The sequence below is a fragment of the Toxorhynchites rutilus genome, chromosome 3 (genome assembly GCF_029784135.1).
Source record: "Toxorhynchites rutilus septentrionalis strain SRP chromosome 3, ASM2978413v1, whole genome shotgun sequence".
In the NCBI taxonomy this organism is placed as follows: Eukaryota; Metazoa; Arthropoda; class Insecta; order Diptera; family Culicidae; genus Toxorhynchites; species Toxorhynchites rutilus.
Window position 1 is genome coordinate 65,027,627 of NC_073746.1, and position 13,584 is coordinate 65,041,210.

General features: G+C 38.3%; 4 protein-coding genes across 4 annotated transcripts; 2 read left to right on the forward strand and 2 right to left on the reverse strand.

The window, feature by feature from the left end:
• Nucleotides 1-3,211: 3,211 nt before the first annotated feature.
• LOC129780507 (adult cuticle protein 1-like) lies at nt 3,212-3,815 on the reverse strand. The gene is made up of 2 exons (XM_055788829.1): nt 3,766-3,815; nt 3,212-3,706 (listed from the first exon to the last, which is right to left on the reverse strand). Exons 1-2 carry the CDS (start codon nt 3,769-3,771, stop codon nt 3,272-3,274), a joined length of 441 nt encoding a protein of 146 aa, XP_055644804.1. The 5' UTR covers nt 3,772-3,815; the 3' UTR covers nt 3,212-3,271.
• A 333-nt stretch (nt 3,816-4,148) lies between these two features.
• LOC129780290 (adult cuticle protein 1-like) lies at nt 4,149-4,750 on the forward strand. The gene is made up of 2 exons (XM_055788368.1): nt 4,149-4,198; nt 4,261-4,750. Exons 1-2 carry the CDS (start codon nt 4,193-4,195, stop codon nt 4,693-4,695), a joined length of 441 nt encoding a protein of 146 aa, XP_055644343.1. The 5' UTR covers nt 4,149-4,192; the 3' UTR covers nt 4,696-4,750.
• A 5,297-nt stretch (nt 4,751-10,047) lies between these two features.
• LOC129773197 (adult cuticle protein 1-like) lies at nt 10,048-10,592 on the reverse strand. The gene is made up of 2 exons (XM_055776786.1): nt 10,542-10,592; nt 10,048-10,482 (listed from the first exon to the last, which is right to left on the reverse strand). The coding sequence occupies exons 1-2, from the start codon at nt 10,545-10,547 to the stop codon at nt 10,048-10,050; spliced, it is 441 nt and encodes a 146-aa protein (XP_055632761.1). The 5' UTR covers nt 10,548-10,592.
• Nucleotides 10,593-10,924: 332 nt separating this feature from the next.
• Nucleotides 10,925-11,535, forward strand: LOC129780232 (adult cuticle protein 1-like). Its single transcript, XM_055788270.1, has 2 exons — nt 10,925-10,975; nt 11,038-11,535. The coding sequence occupies exons 1-2, from the start codon at nt 10,970-10,972 to the stop codon at nt 11,470-11,472; spliced, it is 441 nt and encodes a 146-aa protein (XP_055644245.1). The 5' UTR covers nt 10,925-10,969; the 3' UTR covers nt 11,473-11,535.
• The last annotated feature ends 2,049 nt before the right edge of the window (nt 11,536-13,584 follow it).

Consider the following 13,584-nt stretch of genomic DNA (forward strand, 5'->3'; position numbering starts at 1 on the left):
TCAGTCGAACAATCTTTTTTATAGAGTGAATAACAGTACACTGGATTCTTTTTTTACGCGATAGATGCGTGCGCGCAAAAAGAAAATCGCGTAATTTCGAGCAAATCACGTAAAAAAAATCATGCAATTTCGAGCAAATCGCGTAAAAAAATCATGCAAAAAAAATCGCGTTGAAAAAGAATCCGGTGTATACCACCATGGACTGCAACAATTTTTTGACGTAGAACTACGTCTTTCATTAGGGGGGCCAAATCAGAAAACAGGTCACGTTTTTATGAAATAAAGTTAACGTTAAATACTATTTTCGCAGCGAACAAATTTTGGCGATTTACATACCAAACGAATCGGAAATTCCCTAATATTTGTTTGATATTCTAACCATCATAATCCCCTGGTGTTTAAATGATTAAAATTCATGAAAACTATAAGCGTTTCCATTTTCCCATTCATTTTTTTTGCTGTTATATGTGCTTTCCCAAACAGAGCTGTCAATAACGAGCAATGAAGGGGAAATCGTAAGATTCAAAGTCTCCGTAAACAAAGGAAAGGAAGAAGAATGAAGGGAAATGTTTGCCTAGAGTATAAACAGTGGATCTCGCTGAGGCAAACTTTCAGTCTCGTTCTGTTTTCAAAGCAATGAACATCGCTTCTTCTGCCTTGTTTTGCGTCATCACATGCCTTCGTTTCGGGTTGAGCTGTGGACGTGACCAAGTTATTCATTCGGTGATGTCTCTGGCATTGCAGTCATTGCATCAAACTGACGCCATTACATTAAGGTTCTGAGCTACACAATTGTGTGGGGAATCATCAAGCTAGGCTATTGTCGGCTCACCAAGAAAATAAATGTTCTGGAATTTGGTCTGTGATTTGGTTTCGCATGGCGGTAGCAATACTCTCTCCACCTAGGATGGCAGCTAAGCTAATCTAGACCGGTAGTATTAACAGAAAAGAATTCTGTTGAAAGAAGCGCAAAACGGTGATAAGTGTGTGTATATTTAGTTGCTTCAAGCCATCGAAATATGGATATTGATGTGCGGACGTGCGTGTTTTATAACCCGTACGTAAAATAGTGCGGGAAGGAAATATTTGCGTTAGGGTATCAGTAATGAATCCCTGCTGAGGCAAATATTCAGTCTTTTTCCAAGCAGTTCACATTGTTTGGTTTCCGTCATCATGAAGGCTTCGTTGGCGCCTTTGACATTGCATTCAATGAATTGAACTGACGATATGGCGAAGCAGGCTCAAGGTTGTGCGCCAAAAAATATTTGGAGAATACTAAGCTTCTTGAATGTCGTGCTGGAACCTTATAATTTATTTGGGTTCGCGTGCCAGTCGCAAAACTACTTTCAACTATGATTGCATTTGAGCTTATCTTGATAATGATGGAGCAATGCTACTCTTTTCGAGGTTATTGAGATTAACAGAAAAAGTTTATTTTATTTATTTAGTCACCAAGAAAGTAAATGTCGTTCTGGGAATTTGTATGTGATTTGGTTTCGCTTGCCAGTTGCAAAACTTTCTCCACTAAGGATAACAGCTGCGCTTATCTTGAGCATGGAAAAGTAATGCAACTTTTATCGAGGCCAGTAATATTACCAGAAGCTTTCCCATTGAGAATAGCGCAAAATGATGAGAAGTGTTTATATTCCTAGTAGCTTCAAGCCACCGATGTATGGTTCTGTATGCATGCTATGACGAACGCTTGTATGGCGCTTGGTTTACGATATACGAATGCTGTCTAGAGGTGCGATCCCACTGAGGCAATACTAAATAACATGTAGAATGATATTTTTTACTTGCAAGTATTGTCATTGTTGTTGTTTCCAGGCGGTGCCAAAGTTATATTGATGTAGTTATGAGATGTGGAATAATGGTGCTGGCACAACACGTATATAGTCGACTGTAGCTGAGTCTATGTCAATTGCGAAAAAGGTCAAGTGTCAACTGATTCTACAATAAAAATAACCATTTCAGGGCGATCAAACCATTCTACTAAATAGTTATTTCTAAAATTTCACAGCATTATTAAATAATATCCGAAGTTATTAACAAGGGACTTATATGAAATAACAGTGTAGTTCTACGTCAAAAATGCGGTCGTAACTTGGACACAACCTCTTATATTTTTTTCGTGTCTCGATCACACAAATATCGAGGAAGCGATCGATTAACTACTTTAAAAATGAACACCATAGTTGAATGCACAATTCCATGCTTCACAGATAAGCATTGCAAAGCATCCTGCGTCAAATGTAAGAAAGTGATCCTATTACATTGTAAAATCATACGCATTATTTTGTTCTGCAAACGCTGTAATCTTGACGCTTGTGTTTCATTGGTCAAAAATGGAAGAAGAAAAGTTTAGCTGAGGAGAGATCATTGATTCAAATAGCTGTATTCCACTGTTAATCTGTTGGAGCCACATATTTTTACTTCGCCATTTTTTATGTTAAAATAATCCTAACTTTCGAGCCGCTGAAACGATTTTCGATCTCTTACTATCAAATGAAAGGACAATTAGAACTTAAAGATAATTAAAACCAAGTTTATAAGCTGATTATTTAAAAAAAAAAAAGTCAAAATGTTTTTCCTTCATATTTCTGCAGTTTAGGCATATTTACCGAGTTGGAGCCATTTTTGTGATGCGGTGTCTCATCTAGTACGGCCAGAATCATGTACTTCAAACGTGTTTTTCTCGACTGCTGAACCGATTCATGTCCAATTTATATGGATACTATCTGCAGGCATCTCTCTATCGCATGAACCTCTAAAAATATATTTTTTAAATTTTACTGTTTAAAAAATAATCGGGAAACATAGAAAAATATATTTCAAACCTCATTTTGTTTTTCAAATGGCCGCCATTTTGTCAAAATAGATGTTTTTGACGTGTCCGAGGTTCATGCGATAGCGGCATCTTTGATTCAGATCTGTTCGATTTTTTTGTTTCAGATAACCAGAAGGGATGGGATCGTGTACGCCATGGCACAACTTTTTTTGAGCCCCCTCACTTCATCAGCTTGTAACTATTGTTATTGTGAATGTTTTTCCCGCTCAATTTTTGTTTTATTGCTAAAAGATAGATGACCAAATAACAGTATAATGGATACAAAAAAATATACTTTGTTTTATTTTTACGGAGCTCGAAAAAATGTCCGAAAGTCATATCTCTACACTAGAATACCGCCTTAAATGAAACACTAAATATTGCTCGATTATTATAATGTTTATTAAATTGGTCTAACAGTTTCCGAAATTCAGTCTATAAAGTTTACAGAGTTCCTGGAGCTGGAGCCAGATTCAGGGACTTCTGGTTGACGGCGTGTCCGGCGAGAGGAGCCTTATGCACGGCACCACGGTTAGCAGCGACATACGAAGCAGAATGGTGTACTGGGGTGGCGATCACTGCGGCAGAGTGATGATGGTTATCCCAGTGACCATGATGGTTATCAACAGCAACAACAGCTGGAACGTGATGAGCATCCCAATGGTTGTAGGCAACAATTGGAGCATGATGAGCCAGAGTGTTGTGGGCAATGGCAGCATGAGCCCAGCTATGATGATCGTTTGATTGGACAACAGTTGGGTTGACCAGATGATGGGCAGCATATGTCACCACTGGCGCAGCGTGATGAGCATAAATCGATGGAACATAAGAACCTTCAGCAACAACGGCGAGGGCCACCATGACTACAGCTGCGATGCACTGTGATAAAATAATATTGTTAAAATCCACATGATTCTCAATGGTCAATTTAAACTTACCTTCATGATTGATGGTTTAAGATTCTTTTGGTGTTCTTAACCACTTGAGAATTGATTCGAATATGATTGGGTCGATAAAAGGATCAACCATTTATACTAAAATTTATCACGAGCCGCATTCAATCAAATGCGTAAATATTCATTCGTCCGCTCCAATTCTAACCGAAAATGATTCAAAGCAACACACAAAAGTAATTGCCTTCGGTCTTCTCTCGAGAACTGCTGTTGCTCGTGTCAAATAAAATCAACATCCACATAATTTTTTGTAAAGAAAACATCGTGTTTTAGTGAAAGTAAATAATCGTTCACTTCCGTATTAGATACGTCAATTTTTGTATAAATTCCTTGTAGTGGAGGAGTGTGTTATCACAATTCCACTAACACTCAACCTATTCACATCTTTCAAGTGAACATTAAAACAACAATCATGAAGGTAATTAGTTATTCATTGCGGTACAAATAATTCATTATTCACAATCATGTCATTATTTCCAGTGCATCGCAGCTGTAGTCATGATGGCCCTCGCCGTCGTTGCTGAAGGTTCTTATGTTCCATCGATTTACGCTCATCACGCTGCGCCAGTGGTGACATATGCTGCCCATCATCTGGTCAACCCAACTGTTGTCCAATCAAACGATCATCATAGCTGGGCTCATGCTGCCATTGCCCACAACACTCTGGCTCATCATGCTCCAATTGTTGCCTACAACCATTGGGATGCTCATCACGTTCCAGCCGTCGTTGCTGTTGATAACCATCATGGTCATTGGGATAACCATCATCACGCTGCTGCTGTGATCGCCGCCCCAGTGCACCATTCTGCTTCGTATGTCGCTGCTAACCGTGGTGCCGTTCATAAGGCTCCACTTGCCGGACACGCCGTCAACCAGAAGTCCCTGAATCTGGCCCCAGCCCCAGGAACTCTGTAAATTACATAGACTGAATTATCAAACCTGTTAGACCAATGAATAAATGTTATAATGAGCAAGCAATATTTTATATTTTATTTCATCAATACGTGAAAACGATTTTGCCTCCTGTTTCAATTTCAATGTTTGTGGTCAAATTCGATTTTTATGTGCTGGTTTTCAAGAAAAAAAAAGTTGGACTGAAAAAAATCTCCGATATTGTTCAAATCTTCTACATATATTTATCGATTATCTGAAAGTTTTAATGATGGAGATGATGGTTCCGCCCTCATCCTCCACAGAGGTTTGAGAAAGACGAGTTTTTGAAAAGATGTTTTATTTTTGTCAGCATTGATACCAATTTACTAAAAAGAAGAACTGATTTTATTTGCAGACATAAATTTATACATACAGTGCGTGAAGTGCCTATAAGCGCACCCATATATTTGAACTGTTTGAGTGCTAAAAACTATATGTTCAAAATATAAACAGAGGCTCTATAAAATCTTAGAACATCAAGTAAATTTCACCATTGAATATCCCAGTCCAATTGTCAACAATTTTTTTTTCAAATTGTGAAAACACATATTCGGAGTACAAATTCTCATAAGCGAATCTCATATTTTATACTCAAAAATAGATTAAAACATGAAACTGATAAATTTAACTGATACTCCGCTTCCCAGTTCATGTGTTGTTTAGCAAATTCCAATCTCGCCTGTACGTACCTTAGGGTAAGGTTAGGTTTCTTCGCCTTTTCATTGTAAACAAAATGTCCAGATCCTCGAAAAATGTTAGATACAGGCCTTTTCGATACGGGAAGGTCAAATCCCTGTTTGATTCCCGAGGCATTGAGATTTCCAGACTCCGCAAACTATATAATGCGGCTCCTGTCCCGGTTTAAAATCTTGCCTCATCTAGGACTATTCTTGAGAAATTTTTTAACCACTGTTCCTCCTCTGTCAATCCTCTTCGCTATCGCCCTATTTGCTTAAGGGAGACCCCTGTTTTGAAAGGTCGAAAAATAATGAGTTTCGGTGATTTGATTGGATTTGTTTTTATAGTTTACACGATCTCGGGACCAAGGGCGCGATATTTTTGTATAAGAACAAAAAATAACGTTTCACTGATTTTCGAATATGTTGTGTGAAAAAATCTCAGCTTGCAAGAAAAAATATAAAAATATAAAGCGCTTTTGGTTCCGAGACCATTGTGGGGGCTCAAAGAGATCCCTTTTTGGGCACTTGTGATATTGTTGAAACTCAGACACTTTCCATCTATATATCAACACTATATTCTTAGTTCCTCGCGTGCTTCGTTGGCTTAACTAGATAATTGCAAGACTCCTCGCTTGCATTCGACATGTACTTTTTATAATGCTTAAACTAAAACTCTACACAAGATAGCTTCTATTCTAGAGGAGGAGGAGCCAGCAAGGAAATATGTGAGCGCGTTCGATTGGTTCGAACGGGTCAAAACGGAGAACAAAAAGGTAGTGGTTGTTTCTGTGTGTTGTCATTTCACACTTGGTTGAAGTGGGTTAGTTCTGCATAATGTTACGCTGCAAGGGTGAGTGGTTGTTATTTAATATTATCGTATGCAGCTGTGAGCTAGTGACATAAAAATGCATTTGGCCTACAAACATGTATGACGATAATTTATGGCGTGGGAATGAGTTTATGGGAATAGGATCGTTGGGATTTTATGACAAGTGAGAAAGGATAATGGTAATAGGTTATCCCGCTACACCATGTAAACTATAAAAAACAAATACAATCAATAATTATGAAAATAAAATCAATTTTTTTTGCAAGTGTTATACTTTTTTCGAAGAAGAATAGTTCATTGCCTTTAATTTGATATGTTGGTCATCGGAATCGGTACAGTACTTCAAAAATTATTTTCGGACCACCCTAAAACGGAAATGGTCACCCTAATGAAAAAATTGAAAAAAACGAGTCTTATGTTTTGCGATAAAGAATAAAATTACCGCTTTTCACGAAAATCTGAGAACCAGTATATCGGTTTGGCATGGAATGGCTGTATGTAAAGCTGCTCAAATTCAAACATCGTTCATCAGTCGAACAATCTTTTTTATAGAGTGAATAACAGTACACTGGATTCTTTTTTTACGCGATAGATGCGTGCGCGCAAAAAGAAAATCGCGTAATTTCGAGCAAATCACGTAAAAAAAATCATGCAATTTCGAGCAAATCGCGTAAAAAAATCATGCAAAAAAAATCGCGTTGAAAAAGAATCCGGTGTATACCACCATGGACTGCAACAATTTTTTGACGTAGAACTACGTCTTTCATTAGGGGGGCCAAATCAGAAAACAGGTCACGTTTTTATGAAATAAAGTTAACGTTAAATACTATTTTCGCAGCGATCAAATTTTGGCGATTTACATACCAAACGAATCGGAAATTCCCTAATATTTGTTTGATATTCTAACCATCATAATCCCCTGGTGTTTAAATGATTAAAATTCATGAAAACTATAAGCGTTTCCATTTTCCCATTCATTTGTTTTGCTGTTATATGTGCTTTCCCGAACAGAGCTGTTAATAACGAGCAATGAAGGGGAAATCGTAAGATTCAAAGTCTCCGTAAACAAAGGAAAGGAAGAAGAATGAAGGGAAATGTTTGCCTAGAGTATAAACAGTGGATCTCGCTGAGGCAAACTTTCAGTCTCGTTCTGTTTTCAAAGCAATGAACATCGCTTCTTCTGCCTTGTTTTGCGTCATCACATGCCTTCGTTTCGGGTTGAGCTGTGGACGTGACCAAGTTATTCATTCGGTGATGTCTCTGGCATTGCAGTCATTGCATCAAACTGACGCCATTACATTAAGGTTCTGAGCTACACAATTGTGTGGGGAATCATCAAGCTAGGCTATTGTCGGCTCACCAAGAAAATAAATGTTCTGGAATTTGGTCTGTGATTTGGTTTCGCATGGCGGTAGCAATACTCTCTCCACCTAGGATGGCAGCTAAGCTAATCTAGACCGGTAGTATTAACAGAAAAGAATTCTGTTGAAAGAAGCGCAAAACGGTGATAAGTGTGTGTATATTTAGTTGCTTCAAGCCATCGAAATATGGATATTGATGTGCGGACGTGCGTGTTTTATAACCCGTACGTAAAATAGTGCGGGAAGGAAATATTTGCGTTAGGGTATCAGTAATGAATCCCTGCTGAGGCAAATATTCAGTCTTTTTCCAAGCAGTTGACATTGTTTGGTTTCCGTCATTATAAAGGCTTCGTTGGCGCCTTTGACATTGCATTCAATGAATTGAACTGACGATATGGCGAAGCAGGCTCAAGGTAGTGCGCCAAAAAATATTTGGAGAATACCAAGCTTCTTGAATGTCGTGCTGGAACCTTATAATTTATTTGGGTTCGCGTGCCAGTCGCAAAACTACTTTCAACTATGATTGCATTTGAGCTTATCTTGATAATGATGGAGCAATGCTACTCTTTTCGAGGTTGTTGAGATTAACAGAAAAAGTTTATTTTATTTATTTAGTCACCAAGAAAGTAAATGTCGTTCTGGAAATTTGTATGTGATTTGGTTTCGCTTGCCAGTAGCAAAACTTTCTCCACTAAGGATGACAGCTGCGCTTATCTTGAGCATGGAAAAGTAATGCAACTTTTATCGAGGCCAGTAATATTACCAGAAGCGTTCCCATTGAGAATAGCGCAAAATGATGAGAAGTGTTTATATTCCTAGTAGCTTCAAGCCACCGATGTATGGTTCTGTATGCATGCTATGACGAACGCTTGTATGGCGCTTGGTTTACGATGTACGAATGCTGTCTAGAGGTGCGATCCCACTGAGGCAATACTAAATAACATGTAGAATGATATTTTTTACTTGCAAGTATTGTCATTGTTGTTGTTTCCAGGCGGTGCCAAAGTTATATTGATGTAGTTATGAGATGTGGAATAATGGTGCTGGCACAATACGTATATAGTCGACTGTAGCTCAGTCTATGTCAATTGCGAAAAAGGTCAAGTGTCAACTGATTCTACAATAAAAAAAACCATTTCAGGGCGATCAAACCATTCTACTAAACAGTTATTTCTAAAATTTCACAGCATTATTAAATAATATCCGAAGTTATTAACAAGGGACTTATATGAAATAACAGTGTAGTTCTACGTCAAAAATGCGGTCGTAACTTGGACACAACCTCTTATATTTTTTTCGTGTCTCGATCACACAAATATCGAGGAAGCGATCGATTAACTACTTTAAAAATGAACACCATAGTTGAATGCACAATTCCATGCTTCACAGATAAGCATTGCAAAGCATCCTGCGTCAAATGTAAGAAAGTGATCCTATTACATTGTAAAATCATACGCATTATTTTGTTCTGCAAACGCTGTAATCTTGACGCTTGTGTTTCATTGGTCAAAAATGGAAGAAGAAAAGTTTAGCTGAGGAGAGATCATTGATTCAAATAGCTGTATTCCACTGTTAATCTGTTGGAGCCACATATTTTTACTTCGCCATTTTTTATGTTAAAATAATCCTAACTTTCGAGCCGCTGAAACGATTTTCGATCTCTTACTATCAAATGAAAGGACAATTAGACCTTAAAGATAATTAAAACCAAGTTTATAAGCTGATTATTTTTAAGGCAGTATTCTAGTCTTGAAATTTGAACGAAAAAGTCCAAATGTTTTTCCTTCATATTTCTGCAGTTTAGGCATATTTACCGAGTTGGAGCCATTTTTGTGATGCGGTGTCTCATCTAGTACGGCCAGAATCATGTACTTCAAACGTGTTTTTCTCGACTGCTGAACCGATTCATGTCCAATTTATATGGATACTATCTGCAGGCATCTCTCTATCGCATGAACCTCTAAAAATATATTTTTTAAATTTTACTGTTTAAAAAATAATCGGGAAACATAGAAAAAAATATTTCAAACCTCATTTTGTTTTTCAAATGGCCGCCATTTTGTCAAAATAGATGTTTTTGACGTGTCCGAGGTTCATGCGATAGCGGCATCTTTGATTCAGATCTGTTCGATTTTTTTGTTTCAGATAACCAGAAGGGATGGGATCGTGTACGCCATGGCACAACTTTTTTTGAGCCCCCTCACTTCATCAGCTTGTAACTAGTGTTATTGTGAATGTTTTTCCCGCTCAATTTTTGTTTTATTGCTAAAAGATAGATGACCAAATAACAGTATAATGGATACAAAAAAATATACTTTGTTTTATTTTTACGGAGCTCGAAAAAATGTCCGAAAGTCATATCTCTACACTAGAATACCGCCTTAAATGAAACACTAAATATTGCTCGATTATTATAATGTTTATTAAATTGGTCTAACAGTTTCCGAAATTCAGTCTATAAAGTTTACAGAGTTCCTGGAGCTGGTGCCAGATTCAGGGACTTCTGGTTGACGGCGTGTCCGGCGAGAGGAGCCTTATGCACGGCACCACGGTTAGCAGCGACATACGAAGCAGAATGGTGCACTGGGGCGGCGATCACAGCAGCAGCGTGATGATGGTTATCCCAATGACCATGATGGTTATCAACAGCAACGACGGCTGGAACGTGATGAGCATCCCAATGGTTGTAGGCAACAATTGGAGCATGATGAGCCAGAGTGTTGTGTGCAATGGCAGCATGAGCCCAGCTATGATGATCGTTTGATTGGACAACAGTTGGGTTGACCAGATGATGGGCAGCATAAGTCACCACTGGAGCGGTGTGATGAGCGTAAATCGATGGAACATAAGAACCTTCAGCAACAACGGCGAGGGCCACCATGACTACAGCTGCGATGCACTGTGATAAAATAATATTGTTAAAATCCACATGATTCTCAATGGTCAATTTGAACTTACCTTCATGATTGATGGTTTAAGATTCTTTTGGTGTTCTTAACAACTTGAAGATTGATTCGAATATGATTGGGTCGAAGAAAGGATCAACAATTTATACTAAAATTATATCACGAGCCGCATTCAATCAAATGCGTAAATATTCATTCGTCCGCTCCAATTCTAACCGAAAATGATTCAAAGCAACACACAAAAGTAATTGCCTTCGGTCTTCTCTCGAGAACTGCTGTTGCTCGTGTCAAATAAAATCAACATCCACATAATTTTTTGTAAAGAAAACATCGTGTTTTAGTGAAAGTAAATAATCGTTCACTTCCGTATTAGATACGTCAATTTTTGTATAAATTCCTTGTAGTGGAAGAGTATGTTGTCACAATTCCACTAACACTCAACCTATTCACATCTTTCGAGTGAACATTAAAACAACAATCATGAAGGTAATTAGTTATTCATTGCGGTACAAATAATTCATTATTCACAATCATGTCATTATTTCCAGTGCATCGCAGCTGTAGTCATGGTGGCCCTCGCCGTTGTTGCTGAAGGTTCTTATGTTCCATCGATTTACGCTCATCACGCTGCGCCAGTGGTGACATATGCTGCACATCATCTGGTCAACCCAACCGTGGTTCAGTCCAATGATCATCATAGCTGGGCTCATGCTGCCATTGCACACAACACTCTGGCTCATCATGCTCCAATTGTTGCCTACAACCATTGGGATGCTCATCACGTTCCAGCCGTCGTTGCTGTTGACAACCATCATGGTCATTGGGATAACCATCATCACGCTGCTGCTGTGATCGCCGCCCCAGTGCACCATTCTGCTTCGTATGTCGCTGCTAACCGTGGTGCCGTTCATAAGGCTCCACTTGCCGGACACGCCGTCAACCAGAAGTCCCTGAATCTGGCCCCAGCTCCAGGAACTTTGTAAATTCCATAGACTGAATTATCAAACCTGTCAGACCAATGAATAAATGTTACGATGACCAAGTAATATTTTGTATTTTATTTATTAACGGTATTTTTGCATCTTGTTGCAATTTTGATTTGTTTGAGCTGCGAATTGCGTAGCAATAAATAGGATAGAAAAGCTATATGAAAACTTCTCTAGACTTAAAAAAGGATTGGTAGTAAACTATTTGCCAACTGTAGCCAAAAATGTTAATACTATGGAAAATGAAGAAGGTTCAGTATTTGAAGACTTAACACATTAAGGACCGTACGTTTTGGGTCAAACTTGAACGCTTCATTTGTTTGGATTCCACGAATGAGATCGTTTCCTTCGATGTGGATGAGATGAAGGCGAGCCATTGGTAGGCCTTGGAAAACCAAGGATTTAACCTTCAAGGTGGAAAACACGGGTTATTTCGTGATCCATCCGGAACAGACTGAACGCGAAACACGATAAATCTCGTGAGTGGTCCGCAATGTGTCGTTCGTGTCGCAATGCGTGATATTATTTTGATTACCTGAAGACTCGATGCTTTGATCAGGTATACAGTTTTTTGCAGTTTTATGCGAACAATCCTATCTCACTTTTTTTTAATTTTCCAATAGATGTCTATTTTCAATTTTGAAAAATGAAACAAGCGTAGATAAAAACAAGCCTCAACTAACAACCAACTAACAGGTGATTCAACACAAACGATTGAAATTTCAGCATACGCTCAGTAGGGTTCTACATCTCGTAAGAGACTCTCAATAAGCCACCTTGTAACATGTAACAGTTCGGCTGAAAAGTTCATAAGGTTGACGTCTAGATGGCGCCTCTTGCAAAAAATTACTTGACTATCACAAAATCGCTGTCAAAATTGGACAGCAATCGATCGATTGGTTGGTGAGTTACAGCATTGAGAGTGAAGCATCTTTTGTTGTTGTGGAAAAAATGGAAAAATCACAAATCAATGAAAACGATGGCAAAATTCGAATTCGAATTGCTTCCGCACCCACCGTATTCTCCAGATCTGGCCCCCAGCGACTATTTTCTGTTCGAAGACCTGAAGAGAATGCTCGCTGGTAAGAAATTTAAGACCGATGATGATTACCGAAACTGAGGCCTATTTTGGAAAACTCGAAAGAGTACTATAAAAATGGTATCGAAAAGTTGCAAGATCGCTATAGTCGCTGTATCGCCCTCAAAGGCAATTATGTTGAATAATAAAATTGAATTTTGCAAAAAAAAAATTGTTTTACTGTGTTACCTCATAAACTTTTCAGCCGAACTGTTATTAAGGTTTATGTCAAGAGATATTTTGACGTCACCAAAAAAATGTCACGATTACGCTAAAGGCTAATCTGCAAAAACAACAATTAAAAGTTCCGACTGTTAGTTCAAACATTTACGAAGCTTGTAAAAGGCCAGGAAAATTCTCTATGGAACTGTTGAGCTAATCATGATGAGAAGGAATTATTTGGAATCCAGAAGTCGGTCTTCTTTAGCACTGCTAAATTATCTGACAAATTTCTGATAACGTGCAATTTTTTTCTATACTTTTTATTTTTGAATCCAGGTGTTGAAGGATTAAGACAATTTTCCTCCAATCCAATCACGTGCTATGTGTGAAATAATATCATCGAACCAATAAATTATTAATATATTAAAGGGTGTGTCACATCAAATTACATCACGGAAAAAAACACTGTAGAAATTTAATTTTTAGGAATTATATCTTCAGCTTTCGCTTATAATCAGATAAGAGTGTATAGATCACGTTGGCCATGCTTCACTGTCAATTTTTCGTAAATTTGGAAAAATGTCGTCGAACGAAAAAGAGCGTCGTGAATTAATCCTGCGCACTCATTTCGAGAATCCGGAGTTGTCACATCGGGACATCGGTAAGATGCTGGGAATCGTCCAATCCACGGTCAGCAGAGTACTAAAACGATACTTCGAGAACCTAACCATCGACCGGAAGGTGAAGAACGGCAAAAATGGATGTTCCGTCAGTGAAAAAGATCACAAACGCGTAGTTAAGCAGTTTAGACGTGATCCGAGAAATTCGGTTCGGGATGTCACCAATAAGCTGAATTTGTCAAGTTCATT